The 15,226-nt window shown below is 43.4% G+C and overlaps 2 protein-coding genes and 1 long non-coding RNA gene across 8 annotated transcripts in view; 1 reads left to right on the top strand and 2 right to left on the bottom strand.

Annotated features, from left to right (window-relative positions):
- The window catches only part of NPM2 (nucleophosmin/nucleoplasmin 2), a 12,612-nt gene extending 8,590 nt beyond the window's left edge, over positions 1-4,022 (bottom strand). For 3 of the 4 annotated variants that reach the window (XM_082471368.1, XM_082471371.1, XM_082471370.1), the window contains exons 1-4: positions 3,929-4,022; positions 3,488-3,568; positions 3,247-3,332; positions 2,955-3,080 (exon numbers count right to left, since the gene is read on the bottom strand). In XM_082471368.1, coding sequence (XP_082327494.1) covers positions 2,955-3,080; positions 3,247-3,332; positions 3,488-3,545 — 270 coding nt within the window. In that variant the 5' untranslated portion in view covers positions 3,546-3,568; positions 3,929-4,022. Of the gene's footprint in view, positions 1-2,954; positions 3,081-3,246; positions 3,333-3,487; positions 3,569-3,834 lie in introns of all 4 variants that reach the window. The other variant, XM_082471369.1, reaches the window with a different exon arrangement.
- Positions 3,545-15,226, top strand: LOC309665156. 2 transcript variants are annotated; one of them, XR_014266245.1, is made up of 3 exons: positions 3,545-3,686; positions 4,149-8,563; positions 15,080-15,226. It is a non-coding gene; the product is annotated as an uncharacterized lncRNA (long non-coding RNA). The 2 variants fall into 2 exon arrangements; XR_014266246.1 differs by having other exon boundaries at positions 4,041-8,563.
- Positions 11,938-15,226, bottom strand: part of XPO7 (exportin 7) — an 87,686-nt gene continuing 84,397 nt past the window's right edge. For both annotated transcript variants that reach the window (XM_082471251.1, XM_082471252.1), the window contains exons 27-28: positions 14,570-14,697; positions 11,938-13,545 (exon numbers count right to left, since the gene is read on the bottom strand). In XM_082471251.1, the coding sequence (XP_082327377.1) occupies positions 13,452-13,545; positions 14,570-14,697 (222 nt within the window). In that variant the 3' untranslated portion in view covers positions 11,938-13,451. The remainder of the gene's footprint in view (positions 13,546-14,569; positions 14,698-15,226) is intronic.

The raw sequence follows: 15,226 nt of genomic DNA, 5'->3' as shown, positions 1-15,226 counted from the left end.
AACATACAGGGATCTCTCAGTATTATTTCTTACAGCTGCATGTGAATCTACAATTATCTAAAACGATTTTCAATTAAAAAATAAACATATATAAAGCAAACAAAATTATAAGAACCTGAAAATCCACAATCATAACAGGAAATTTTAACACATTTCTTTTGTTAATTGATACATCAGGAGACAAAAAATATATGTTTGAACACAATTAATACACTTGATTTAATGGACACACATAGAATCCTATAATGCTACCATGTAGTAAGCCACAAATTGAGTCTCAACAAATACCAAAGAATTGATATGGTATATATATATATATATATATATATATATATATATATATATACACACATATATATATACATACATACACACACACACACACATATATACACGCACACACACACACCATATTTTCTGTTGCAATTACACTAAGAAAAAGGGTGATGAGTCAACCCACCCATACCTTTGGGAATTAAAAAATTCGAAGTAACTCATTCATCAAATAAGAAATCATAATGGAAATTAGAAAATATTTAAAATAAGATAAAGTGAAAATACCACAAATCACAAATTAAGGGATGCAGTTAAAAACATCTTCAGAGGGAAATGTGTAGTATTCAAAATAAATAAATAGAACTTACTTGGAAAAAATAAGCTAGAACATGAATGGGCTAAATATCTAACTTAGGAAGTAAGAAAAAGGAACAAAGAAAGCAGAAAATCAGATAACCAGAGAAATTAATAAAATAAAAAATAAGGAAACAATAGAAAACATCAACAAAATCAAAAGCTTTTTCTTTGAAAAAAAGAAAAAGACTAATATCCAGTGATTGAAATGAAGGGAAAAAAGGAAAGATGATAAACACTACTGGGAATTTTAAAAAGAAGAATATAATAACAGGTATAGCCATGATGAAAAATATTATTAGCAAATAGCATGAACAATATCTAGAAAAATATAAATGATCATAATTGACTCAGGAGATGTTTGGTTCAGGCCAAGTAAGTAACAGGGACTGAATTTACTCTCCAGCTTGACACAACTAAAAAACTATAATACAGGCATACCTCAAAGATATTGCAGGGTTAGCTCCAGACTACTGCAATAAAGCGAGTATCACAATAAAGTGAGTCACATGAAATTTTTGGTTTCCTAGTGCATATAATTACACTATACTGTATTCTATTAAGTGTACAACAGCATTATGTCTAAAAAATGTACATGCCTTAATTTAAAAATACTTTATTGCTAAAAATGCTATTCATCATCTGACAATGCAGGGCTGCTAAAACCTTCATTTGTAAAAAACAAAAACAAATGAACAAACAAACAAAACCCCCGCAATATCTGTGAAGTACCATAAAACCAGGTATGCCTGTGTAGGAAACAACAGCTCTCAAGACAGTGGATACCAGTCGAGGAAGAACAGTGATCTCTGAGAGATGGGACAGAGATGAGATGAGCCCTATGGTTGCCCAAGCTTACTTCCTGGACAGTGCAGGGAGGGGGAACCCAGACAAAGCCTACTGGTCTCTCTGAGTTTAGGAAATAGAACTGGAATCCAGGGAAGCCAAGGCACCTAGAGTTCACAAGAGAGGAAAAAGCTGCAAAGACAGCACTCCAGAGATCTGTAGAAGGCCCCCTTGAGTATTCAGTCAAGTAGTAATCAGAACATCCATGAAAGGAAACTACCTGACGCTGGAGAAAGAATCATCCTAAAGGTGTCTGGAGCTCACAGAGTGGAAAATCTCATAATTTATGGGGCATCTATTGGAGTACTAAGAAAGGTCTTGCTACCGTAGTGGGGCAAAATTAGACTAAATTCAGCTTAAATCCCTAACAAAGGGATTTGTGTCTTGCTTAAAAACAAGACACAAAAGGATCAAATGGTATTTAAGTAACTTCACTGCATCCCAGAACAAAATTCAAGAATACTTATAAAACTGTAAAAATATCCAGCATCCAAATAGTAAAATTCATGTCTAGCATCCACTCAAAAATTACCAGACAGGACTTCCCTGGTTGCACAGTGGTTAAGAATCTGCCTGCCAATGCAGGGGACACAGACTTGACCCCTGGTCTGGGAAGATCCCACATGCCGCAGAGCAACTAAGCCCATGAGCCACAACTACTGAGCCTGCGTTCTAGAGCCCGCGAGCCACAATTACTGAGCCCATGTGCCACAACTACTGAAGCCCACATGCCTAGAGCCCGTGCTCCGCAACAAGAGAAGCCACCGCAATGAGAAGCCCGCACACTGCAACGAAGAGTAGCCCCCGCTCGCCGCAACTAGAGAAAGCGTGCGCACAGCAACGAAGACCCAACGCAGTCAAAAATAAATAAATAAATAAATAAATAAATCAGGAATGAAACGAGGACATCTACCATTATCATTTTATCCAGTATTATACTGGAGGTCCTAGCCAGTGTACCTGGATTTAAAAGAAAAAAAAAAAAAAAAAAACAACACAAAGACTGCCATTACTCACAAAGAAGATCTGCATAGAAAACTCAAAATAAATTATTAGAGTGAGACTTTCTGGATACACAATCTGGATACACAAGCAGTATGTAAGTCATCAACACTGTCTGGTCACCAGCAGTAAACAGTTGAAAAATGTGATTTGGAGAGAGGTTATTTACCTTGCCCAAAGTCACACGGCTAGTAAACAGTGGACTGGGAGGGAGTTCCCTGGTGGTCCAGTGGTTAGGACTCAGCCGGCCCCCCCGCCCCCCCCCCAAAAAAATTGTGGACTAGGATGGAAACGGGGCTCCCTGCCTCCTGGGTCCAAGCTTTTAGTCCTGGGCTATATGCCTCTCTAGCACTGGCTGTACTTCTGCGGGAGCCTGTACCCCACCTTTGGGTCCGTCCCCACGCAGCGGGTGAGGCCTGAGCAGGGCCTCCTAGGGCTGGAGCCAGGGTGTCCTAGGCCCGCAGGGAAAGGCTCACCATGGGGAGGACGGAGGCCCGAAGAGAGGCCAGGGTGATGGGCTTCCTCTTTCTGTCGTCCTGGCTTGCTGGGGGCAGGATCTCCACGAGGTTCATCTCCTCTTTGGCTTTGTCCCCCAGGCAAATCTGAGAGGGGTGGAAAACGAGCAGGGCTCCTCCTCACCCAGAGGGCGGAGGAGGCAAGCCCTGTTCCAGCTGCGGGCACCGGCCAATCCCACCTGCTCCTCTGTGGCTGTCCAAGTCTCTCCCTGCTCCGTCCTTCCTCCCCTCCTTGGGGCTGGGGGGTACCCACCGTATTAAGCAACAGCGTGCAGTCCTGCTTCCCCACCTTCTGGGGTCTGAAGGTCCAAGTCGGCTTCTCCTGGCTCAGCTCACAGCCTGCGAAGGGAGACGGAGGGCGGAAGGCGTGGCGTGGCGTGCGGCGGGCAGGCTCCAGGGAGGCGCGCCTCTCTCCCTCCAGCCCTAACCCCCCGCCCGGTGACGCACCCCCAGCCCCCCCGGGTGCTCCGAGAACAGCCTGGAGCCTCACTCACCCCAGAGCAAGGCCAGTGTCGCCTTTTCGGAGGTGCTGCTAGTGCGGCTGAGATTCATGATGCGGGGCGGGGGCCGAGCAGCTGCGAGGAAGGGCGCGTTACAACCCCCGGCCGACAAGGCAGCCCACACCCGAGCTGGGGACACCCAGGCGGAGCGCTCCGCCAAAGGACGGTGCTTAGATCGCCCAGAGCGGGAGAGGTGAGCGAGGGGCCCGGCTGCCCCGCCGGCCCTCCCAGCACCCCGGGGGTGCAGCGCCGGGCAGCCGCGGGGAAGGCGGCTCGGTGCCCGGTCTCACGTCCACTCGGCCCCGGGGCCCGGCCCTCTCGCGACCCCTCCTCCACCTCACCGTCCCTACTCTGCGGGCGAGGCTCACGCCATAGGCTCCTCCTCGGACCGCTTCCCTCTTGGGCTTCCTCCCTCCGGCCTCATCCCGGCCTCACCTGAGGGCCGGCCGCCCACAGCGGGCGGTTATGAAGCCTGGGAAGGGGCAACGGGAGGTGTCTCATCAGCCCCATTCCGTTCTTCCACTCTTTCCTCCTCTTCGCTCCTCAGAAGCACCTGGAGAGCTTGTTAAAACACAAAGCGCTAGGCCTCACCCACCTCCATCGTTTCCCACGGGGGACGTCTGGGTGGGACCCAGAGAATTAGCACTTCTAACAGGTGCCCAGGTGAGGTGGACGCTGCTGGTGCAGGACCGCACCGTGAGAACCACGGTCCTGACCAATAGGGCCTGACCGAGGCCTGCTGCCGGAGCCCGCCCAGCACCCAGCGTGGAGAAGCTTTGCTACCAGGTAGGAAGCGCAGCCTTGTCGGCCTTTCGTGCTCATTGCCTTTCTTCTTTCTTCGTGTCCTTTCCCTACCCTCTAAGTGCGGGTCTTTTCCCAGGCCCACAGGGCCTGACCCTCAGGGGTTTGGTCCTCGGAGAGGAAGAGCCCTGTTTCCAGAAGGATGACTTCTCCCAAGGCTAGGAAGGGGTGGAATACACCACGGGGCACTGCGAGCGACCTTACGAGGGCCAGTCATTTCACAAACAGCAGTTCACACAGCACAGTGATGCCCTTAAATGTTTGTTTGGGTGGGGGGTAGTGAAGAGGAGGAAGGTTTTCAGCTGACCACCGCCCTCAAGTAACACCTCTGTTTGGGAGACAGAAATAACCAGGAATCTCTCTCATTGCATTCGTATCCATCATTCCCATCCTGGAAACTTCTCACCTGCGTATAAGGTTCACTGATTTTCAACAAAGGTGTCAAGGGAAAGGATAGTCTTTTCCAAAAATGGTGCTGGAGGAACTGGATTTATCTTTCTGCAACCCTGATTGGAGCTTCTGCTGTGCAGGAATCAGTTTTTTTTTTTTTTTCCCCTTTTTAAAATACCAACTTTATTGAGCAATAATTCATATGCAAAAATGTACCACTTTAAAGTGTATAATTCGTATTTTGACAGATGCATACACCATGTGGCCATCACCACAGCCAAGTTACAATTTCTGTTACTCCCCCAAATTTTCTCGTTTCCCTTTGCAGTCAATATCCTCCCCTTACTGTCTACTTGGCATCAGACACTTACCTGTTTTCTGACACTGTAGATTAGTACAGACTGTTCTAGAAGTTCATATAAGTAGAATCATACAGGGTCTTTTGGTCTGCCCTCTTTTGCTGAGCAGAATGTGTTTGAGATTTATTGATCCATATTGTTGTTGTATCAGTAGTTTCTGTTTATTGTTGAGTAGTACTCCACAACTTGTATATCCAGATACCTGCTAGTCAGTTTTATGTGTCAGCTTGGCTAGGCTATTGCACCCAGTTATTCAATCAAACTGAGGGTGTGGCTGACACCTTCTATTTGGCAGTTGTTATTGAAGGTATTTTGTAGATGTGATTAACATCTACAATAAGTTGCCTTTATGTAAAGATTACCTTCAATACCATGGGTGGGTCTGATTCAATCAGTTGAAAGGCCTTAAGAGCAGAACTGAAGTTTCCCTGAAGATGTTTTGTGTCGTCTGCAGCTTCAGCTCCTGCCAGAGAGCTTCCAGCCTGCTCTTCCTGACAACCTGTCCTACCGATCTCATACTTGCCTAGCCACCTCTCATGATTGCATTAGCCAATTCCTTGTGCTACATCCCTGACTGATAACACCTGTTGATGGACATTTGGGTAGTTTCCAGTTGTGGACTATTATGAATAAAAATCCTATGAACATTTGAGAGCAAGTCTTTGCATGGATATATGTTTTAGTTTTTCTAGGATAAATACCTAGGAGTGGAATTGCTGGATCATTTGGTGTGCATTAAACTTTATGTGAAACTGTAAAACTATTTTAAAAATTCCTGTACCAGTTTGCACTTCTGCCAGAAATGTATGAAAATTCCAGTTGCTCTACATCTTTGTCAGCACTTGGCATTGTCAGTCTTCTTAATTTTAGCCATTCTAGTGGATGTATATAGTGACATGTGGTTTTTATTTATCTTTTTTTGATGACAAATGATGTTGAGTATTTTTTCAAATGTTTATTGGTCATTTGTGTATCTTCTTTTGCAAAAATACCTGTTCAAATATTTTGTTCGTTTTAAAATTGAGTTATTCTTATTGAATTGTGGTTCTTTATATATATTTGGATGCCTGTTCTGTGTCAAGTATACGTATTCCAAAGATTTTTCACTCCCGTCTATGGCTTGTCTTTTCATTTAAAAAAATGGTATCATTTGGAGAGCAGAAATTTAAAAATTTGATGAAGTCAAATATTTCTTTTATGCCTTATGCTTTTGGTATTTTAAGAAATCTTTGCTTAACCCATTAAAATTTTTCCTGTTTCCTTCTAGAAGCCTTGTAGTTTTAGCTTTTACTTTTACAACTGTGATCCATTTGAAGTTAATTTTTGTGCATAGTGTTTGGTAAGGGTCGAGGTTCCTTTTTTTCCTCCTAAGTGGTTATCTAATTCCTCTAGCACCATTTTTGGAAAAGACTATTCTTTCTCTATTGAACTACCTTGGCATTTCAAAAATCAATTAACCATATATGTTGGTCTATTTCTGGATTTTATTCTGTTACGTTGGTCTGTCTACCCTAGTGCTGATACCACACTGTCTTGACTACTGTACCATTGTAGTAAATCTTGAAATCAGGTAGTTGAGTCCTCCAACTCTGTTCTTCTATTTCAAGACTGTTTTGGCTCTTCCAGATTCTTTGCATTTTCATATAAATTTTGGAATCAGCTTGTTCCAGTTTCAAAAAAAAAAAAAAAGAAAAAGCCTTCTGGGATTTTTATTGGGATCCTGTTGCATGCATAGTTCAATTTGGGGAGAATTGTCATCCCGATTTTGAGACATCCAATGCATGAACACGTTGTAATCTCTTCATTTATTTAGATCTTTAATTTTCTCAGCGATGTTTCACAGATTTTAGTGTTCAGATCCAGCACATCTCTTGTTAAATTTATTCCTATGTATTTCATGTTTTCAGATGCTATAGCAAATAGTATATACTTCAAAATTTCATGTCCTAATAGTTTACTTTTAGTATATAGAAATACAGTTGGTTTTCATATACTGACCTTGTATTCTGATTTTGCTAAATTCATTTATTAGTTCCAGTAGCTTTTTTGTACCCCAAATCATGACATCTGTGAATAAAGACAGTTTTACTTCTTCCTTTTTGATCTGTGTGCCTTTTATTTGTATATTTATTTATTTTTGTGCCTATTTGCTCTAGTTAGGACCTCAGGTACAATGTTGAATAGAAGTGGTAACAGTGGGCATCCTTTCCTTGTTTTCCATCTTAGGGGAAACATTCAGTCTTTCACCTTTAAGTATGTTGTTGGTGGTAGGTTTTTCATGGATGCCTTTTTAACAATGTTTCTTTCTAATCCTAGTTTGCTGAGAATTTTTTATCATGAATGAGTATTGAATTTTGCCATATGCTTTTTCTTTATCTATTGAAAGGACCAGCTTTTTCGCCTTTGTTTATATGGTGAATTACAGTTACTGATTTTTTGAATGTTTTAAACCAACCTGGCATTTCTAGGACCAATCCCACTTGGTCATGATGTATTATGCTTTTTTTAATATATTTCTGGATTTGATTTGTTTATATTTTGTTAAGTATTTTTGCATTCAGGTTCATGAGGATATCAGCCTTAAGTTTTTTTTTTCCTTCTATAATGTCTTTGATTTTGGTATCAGGGAGTGCTTGTTTCATAAAAAGATTGGGAGTGTTCCCTCTTCTATTTTCTGATTTTTTGTTGAATTCCAGGTGCTCTGCTTGAAAAAGCAGAAGCATACTACAATTGAGTCATACTACAATCCACTTTCCTGTACCCTCCCAAAGTCCTGTTGATTCCACCCCTCGACCCCAGTATTTCCCAGCTCTCTCTCCACAGCCCTCGTCTTGGTTCAAATCTTTATTACTCACTGGTTGGTGAGTTAAAGATTGGTCACTAGGCTGCTTTCAAACTTAATGGCTTTTAGGATCAAATCCCAACCTCCTGTGCCCCACCCTTCATCCAGACACATAGAGGACTGCACTCTCCCTCCGGTCATGCTGTTTTTGCAGCTCTTAAAAAGGTACAAGATGTTTCATGCCTCAGGGTTTTTGCGCTGCTTGAGTATTCTTCCCTGTCTTCTTCCGATTAGCTCGTTCCTGCGTTAACGCTCCTCTTGGTGGCTCCTCAGTTATCCGAGAGCAAACAGAGCGCGCAATGATCAACCTTTTCAGCTTGTTTGCCCACTCCCCTGAGTTCTTCCCATCCAGGGATCAAGTCCTTGAACAGTGCCTCTGTGACTATCACCGTGGATACGCCCACCGGGCACACGGCCCAACTCTGGCCTTGCCCAAGAAGAACGCCCCGGCAACCACAGAGGACACCAGCCTTCCTTTCAGCTGCCCCCACAGCCGGCCGGCGCGAGAAGGAGTTATGACTGCGCCTGCGCACAGCGGCGGAAGTGGGGTGAGCGTCGACGCGGAGAGGACGCGCCCGGTGCGAGGGCCTGTGTGCGCAGGCGCGGCGGGGACGGAAGGAACGCCCCGAACCACCTCCGGGGTGCGGAGGCTTGTTGGGAAGTTGTGCCGGGTTGGGGGTGAGTTCTTTCTCTTTCCTTCGCAGGGCGTGCGGCTGGTGTCAGAGGCTTCTGCTCTTTTCCTTTTGGTAGAGGCCTGTGGTAACGATGTGAACTTAACCCGCTCAACGCAGGCAGCCCGGGGCTCGCTCTGCAGGGGTTTCACCCAAATGAAGGTGCGGTTACTCTCCAACTCCCACTTCCCATCTTCTGCAGACTCTCCCACGCCGCAGATACACATCCTTTCATTCATTATGATCTTCTCCGTGTGGCCCCGGCTCCTAAGGAGCACGTTTTGGTTGCTGGGACGAGGAGGAGGGAGTGGGGTTAGCAATAACTCAGATAAACCCGTGAGACTTAGGGACAGTAGGGGGAGACTTCACAGAGGAAGTGGGACTCTACTTTGGGTTCGAAAAGGTGAGCAACGGGCAAGAAAGTTTACACCGAGACGAGAGGGCCCTGCAGACGGGGTTAAAGGCACGAGGTAGGATGTGGAGGAAGAGATGGCAGTGGCAGCGGCCTAGTTGGGTGGAAGCGTTCTCCTGCACCCAACTTGGCTGGTAGGTTATGACTTGTTTGCTTTGTGACATGTCCCAGACTGCAAGGTGTTAAAGGGTGGGGAACCGGTTTCCTGGTAAATAGAAATGATAATGGCCTGTTACATACTTCAACTGAAAGGTAGTTTCATTTCCACTAATTTTCCAGGTGAACTAATTCAGCCTTGAGGAGGCTTTACTTTCACTGCAGTGTCCTCAGTCTTCTAGAGCTGAGGAGGTATGGTGTGGGTTCTGACTTCGAAGGTACTGCTCTTACCTTTGCCCACCCTTTCACTACTATCAGACGCTGAAGAGTGGCCCCTCCGAGCTTTACATAAGGCCAAATCCATTGTCCAGTTAATCAGTTTTTATCCTGGGTTTGGTTGTCCTCCAGACCTTGAATCCAGATATGCATGGACTTGCTTAATTTGTTATCCAATAGCCGGGGTTAGGAGATTCCCCACTTGTCACTCTTCATTCTTTTGTAACCCAATAATGGGATGGTTTGGGCCATACAGGCGATGCTGTTATGCTTAACATTTATTATGAGTTGTCTGTCTTCACGATTGTCAAGCAGAATTTAAAGTGTAACTGTGTACGGTGCTTGTATAAGTATGGTTCACTATACTGTTTTGGAATCCGTTTGTACTGTTGAGGGATCTTACACAGAAGAGTGGCAATGAATTTGCCTTGCAAATGATGTTTTTTGCTTTTCTGTTTAGTTTTCTTTTCTGTTGCTGACCCTCAAAAAGATATCTGGCTTATAGTGGATGCTGATGAATGAACAGACAGCACCAGTCAGGCAGTCCTGAGAACCATAGGGTTTTCTGAGGAAGGGGGCATAATATTCCAAGCTTGATTTCATCCTCCTTTCTGATCATTTGATGTCCTACTGTCTGGCAGCTGATTTGTTTAGTGACCCATTGACCTGAAATACACAAAAGTGGCTGACCAGTGAATTCCAGGGTATCTAAGAAACCCAAAATAGATATGATGGACCCAGGAGACACGCTACAGAGGCAAAAATCCTCTTAGATGTTACTTACCACCTAATTGGTTGTTGTATTAATTACGGCTGGTGAGTACATTTTTATCCTTTCAAGTTTACTTTAAAAATATTTAAAGAACTAGGACTTTAAAATAGTTAGTCATTTACATTTTTCCAGGCCCTGTTAATCAGTTATGGCTTTTGCAGTTTCCCTGTAATTATCTTTGCTTTCCTTTTCTGCTTTGGCACTTGGGTAGCTTAACATGGCAACTTAACGTTTGTAGATCTAGCTAAAAATCTTGGGTGGAGGGAGGGTTGGCTGGTGGTAGATAGGATATAGAGAGGTGTTTTGGCTCTCTAGAGTTAATTCATCTTACCCCATGACCGTGGATATTTTGAAAAGTGGTCTGTTTTTCAACTTGGTTGAAACTTCATAAGGTATTAGAATATTTTTCCACTTGGGGGGAAGAAAAAAAGTTCTGAAGAATAAGTTTGTGTTTGCAGAATACAAAACTATTATTTCTTAGTAGGTTGTCATTTGTCGTTAGAAAAATGATACTTGGCTGAAAGTCCTTGCTTCTTAAAATCTAAAAACCTAAAATTTGATCCTTCATCCTTTGTCTGATTTATACTTTAGTGGGAATAAATAACCCTATTTGTTGGCAGAGCCAGCAAACCAATATATACATACATACATAATACAGTCACATTTACTAGGTTGAGTCATGTGAAATTGCTGATAACTGATCAGAAAGAAAGGCTGTTTTCTGGGTAACCCTCTTATAACTGTCGATTAAGAAAGGAGCAGCTTCACTGTTTAAAAAGTTTGATGAGGTTGGGGAAGATTTTACCTACGGCAGTTAGTCATGACTGGACTGTCCTTAGGGCTGCACTGAGGAGACACCACCTCTGGTGAGTTTCTTCTGAAATTGTTTTTGTGGAAGGAAAGGGAGGGGTATGGGGTTTTGCTGGTCAATCAGCAGCTCAGGATAGTTGGGGGAGAGGGTTTCTTCTTCAAGTACCCGTGAGAAAGTTATTTTTTGGTCTTATTTACTGCAGAATTAGAATTCCAGGTCACTGGAACATGTGACTGGTGTGTTCCACATATTAATGCAGCCTGACCATTTTCTATTAGGTTTAGAGAGAGACTTGGCTAAGATGAATCAATTCTATTTGCCTTAAAGCTATTAGAATACATTTTTTTTTTTTTTTGGGCCTGTGAAATAACTTTGGGCCAGAGACTGAAACAGCAGACAAAGGTAGCAGTATGTCTAGTGGACAAGAGTGGCTCTCTAGAATCTGTGATTATTAACTCTGCATTAAGGTACAGGTAGGCGTCGCAGAACCTTAATAATTTTCAGTGTTCCTGGCAACTAAATTCTTTTACACCTAGGTACTACATAGCATGGGGGATGAGAAACAGTCCCTGTTCATGGCAGTGTTCTTCATTTGACAGTTCTGGCTCTTGAGGTCTGCCAAGTATTTCAGGGGATAACACTTATCCTTGAACTTGTCGGGGTCTAATGAGTGAAACCCAGCCCACATTAAGGAGCATATGTCAGAACATTAACTAAACTGGGATTTCTGCAATTATTACTTCTTTCTTGGTTACCACCTGGAAGCTCGTAAAGTGGCTTCACTTTTATAACTGTGGACCCAGCATATTTTTTATGTACAGATATGTATCAACTAAACGAATCCTACTTTTAAAAGACATTGAGTCAGACTTAGTCCAATGAGAAGCTAATTTCACAAGGTTGAGGGGTGCCTGTCACCCACTGGCTTTTAGGAATGCATGTTTCAAACATCTTCATGAGTGCAGAGTGAGACATGTCCCTGCAGACACACTAGACTTGATTGCTGAAACCAGGTCAGTAGAAACCATTGAAGTTTATTGGCGGTCACAATGCTTACACTGTATGCAGCAAACACCCTTACAAGTCTATCCGCGACCTGATCACGCAAGAAAGGATTCACCACACAGTCGCCAGAGGAGAAGGAAAAAAAAAATTAACAGGCTTGTTTCTGGGGGCAGAGGAGAGAAATAAAAAACCTAATTGATGAGTGTCCCATGGGCAAGAGCTGAACTAGAGATGCGTACAACTAGCAGCAACAATTGTGGAAAAAGTACAAGGCAAATAGCTTTCTCCATTAATTTTCCTCCGAAGGTTAATTTTTTTTAATATTCAAAACATTTATTATGGTTTTCATTTTATAAAAATGTATATTTTTAAAGGGGTGGGAGAATGTTAAATACTTCATGCTAGGCAGACCTTGTTATTAAGAACCCCTCCGCTGTAGTAACTTCCTCCAGTTCATACATTCACGAGTGCAGGGTACATATATAAATATCCACACGCACACATCCACACACACTGCCTCGAGGGCTGGGGAAGACTAAAAGTTATTGGCCGCACACGACTGGGCCTCAGGTGACCTCACCCAAATCGCTCAGCAGGAGAGCAACTGGCTCAATTCCTTCTCTCTGGTCTCCACTTGTACAGAGACCAAGAACCCTAAATCATCGAGTTACATCTGGCTTTTAAAAGCAAGAGGCGTATGTCTGAGGATGGGGATAAGCAAAGTGGGAAAGAGGAGGAAGCTAAGAACACCAAACACTTTTAGCTGGAGTTGTCTGTCACCGCAAGAGGCCAAGGGACCTAGGGCAGCATCTAGGTAGAAGGGGGAGGGATGGTGCTCCGCATGGCTTAGAGTTCCTAATAACAAGGGTGATACAGTAACAGGAAGTGATAATTTGGGGGGCAAGGAAAGGGTAATAAGAAAAAATATACATTTGGAATTTTTACTTTTTTTTTTCTTTTTTTTTTTTTTTGCCTCTCTACACTGTGTCACTAAATATATCTCTGCACGTTCACACATCCTCGTCCAGTAAAGCTTCAGGCCACCAGAATACACATTTTTTCCTCACTCGCATACATAACCCCTCACATCAGCATTGGTGCACTAGACTCTGTAAAAATTTTTCAGTCACACTTTGTTTTTAAACTTGAGTCAATATAAACCTTGTTCAAAATGTTATGAAAAAATGTACATGTTTATACAAGGCAGGTTGTGACAGGACACTGGGGTTCTTTCCCCGTGGGCGGCCCCAGGAGGAGGGGGCTGGAGTCTCACACATTTGTGTCTCTATCTCCTCCCACCACCCTTCCCACCCCATCCCCCAGGAACCAGCAGCGCCCTGCCCCCCTAGTGAGTGCACTCACACCCCTATTCCCTGGGGAAGAAGCTAGCTGACCTTTGCCATTTTCCCCACACCCCTGGAGGAGGGGGCCAGGATCAGCCAGGCCCTCTCCGTTGTAATTGTTCGCCCCTCTGGGCCAGACCAAAGGGACGCTGCTCTGTACAGGTAGAGTCCAAGGAGGTGTCAGCTCATCATATCGTTGCTATTCACGCCGTAAGTGGAGTTCTTCATCGAGTCGTTGACTTCTCGACGGAATGCTGATAGATTCTGGGTGAACCTACAGAGAGGATGCATGTAGGTTGGGGGAGCAGGGTGGAAGGGAAAGATCTTTGCCTAAAACGTTTCTAGCAGACAAGTGGCTACTGAGAGGCAGAACGTATGAATCGGTTCTGTTTCTAAGGTCAGTTAATCTCAGTCTTAAGACTTTAAGGGAAAGTTGGGCTAGTTTTGCACCCCTTTCTACCTGACAACTTCATGGCAGGCCTCGAGATCTGGTCAAATCTGGGGCTCTGAGGATCACCTTGGGTTCATGGCAGCACAAAAGGAGCCTCACTGACAGAGACGGGAAGTAACCCTCACGAAGTGAGGGCTGGGAGAGGATGAAGCTGTCTCATTTCTTAATGCCAAGAGACCTGTGCTGTCCAGTATGGCAGCCATTAGCCACACGTGGCTGTAGACCACTTGAATTGTGCTCAGTGCAACTGAGGAACTGAATCAAATTAAAAGAAATTTAAAATTCAGTTCCCCAATCGCACCTTAATTAAAATGCCATATTTTAAATCAATTAAAATTAAAGAAAATTTAAAAATCAATTTAGAAAAACCTGACGTTCAATTCAGTTATTGGACAACTTCTAAGTATGTTTGGAACAACTTGAGTATGGGAATCTAATTGCAACTGTAAGTTTTACGAAATCTAAATACAAATCAAGTATTTCCGATGAAAATGTAGCATATGAATTGAGATGCCCTGTTAAGTGTAAAATACACAGGATCTTGAAGACTTAGTACAATAAAAAGAACCTTGAAATTCTCAATTTAAAAATACTGATTACACATGGACATGATGTTTTTTTGGATACATGGGTTAAATAAAATATATTAAAATGAATGCTGTCTGTTTCTTTTTACCCTTTTTAGTTGTGGCAACTAGAAAATTTAAAATTACTTTGTGGCTTGCTTTTCTATTGGGCAGTACTGCTTTAGACGGCCTCTAAAAGACTTCTAAGGAGTCTCCCTCATTTCAGTGATTTGAAAAGTAACACTTGCCTAGGGTTTCTTGCCAGAGCCTTCTACACTCACCTGTCTCTGTTTTTCGTTAGAAGATTTCGCTCAATGCCTTCCATCAGGTTTTCGAAACACAGATGCATAGCCTGCTGCTTCTCTGGTGGCTGGCTGTTCACGATACTGTTCCTTAGGTCAGAAAAATACTGTAGGGCAAAGTGGGGGTGGGCAGTAAGGAGAGAAGATGGGGAAAGGCTGACCAGCCCTCCATCATCTGCAGAGTGGAAGGAGTGTTCTCCTCCAAGAGATGGAGTATCTGTTAAAATTGGATACTTGTTTTTTTTAAAGTTCAAGCAAGCACCTGTAGGATAATACATCTTTATCTTACTTAAAAATCTAGAATTTTAAATTTGTAAATGCTATGAGGGTCATCTGATCCAGATTCTTTTATAGGAATCTCTAGACTAATTTATGTCTGTTTATGGCAGAGCTGGAACTAGAACTTAGGCCTTAGGTGCTCTGATCTCTAGGTATCTTCTCTTCTTGTCACACTTCCTCATCCTTTCCCTTTTGTCTGAACTGCCACAGGTGCTGACTTCTAACCGTTAAGTGATTATATGCTGTTCAGAGCATGAATAGGACATGCTCAGAAAATGGGCCACTTTCCCTCTTTCACCACCGTGGGGTGTTGCTGTGAGTGTCTCTCACAGTGCCCTCGACACCAGGGAGCTGTCC

The sequence above is a fragment of the Balaenoptera physalus genome (genome assembly GCF_965194825.1).
Source record: "Balaenoptera physalus genome assembly, chromosome: 7".
Taxonomy (NCBI): Eukaryota; Metazoa; Chordata; class Mammalia; order Artiodactyla; family Balaenopteridae; genus Balaenoptera; species Balaenoptera physalus.
Note: the sequence above shows the minus strand (reverse complement) of the source record. Positions and strands in the feature narration are given on the sequence as shown.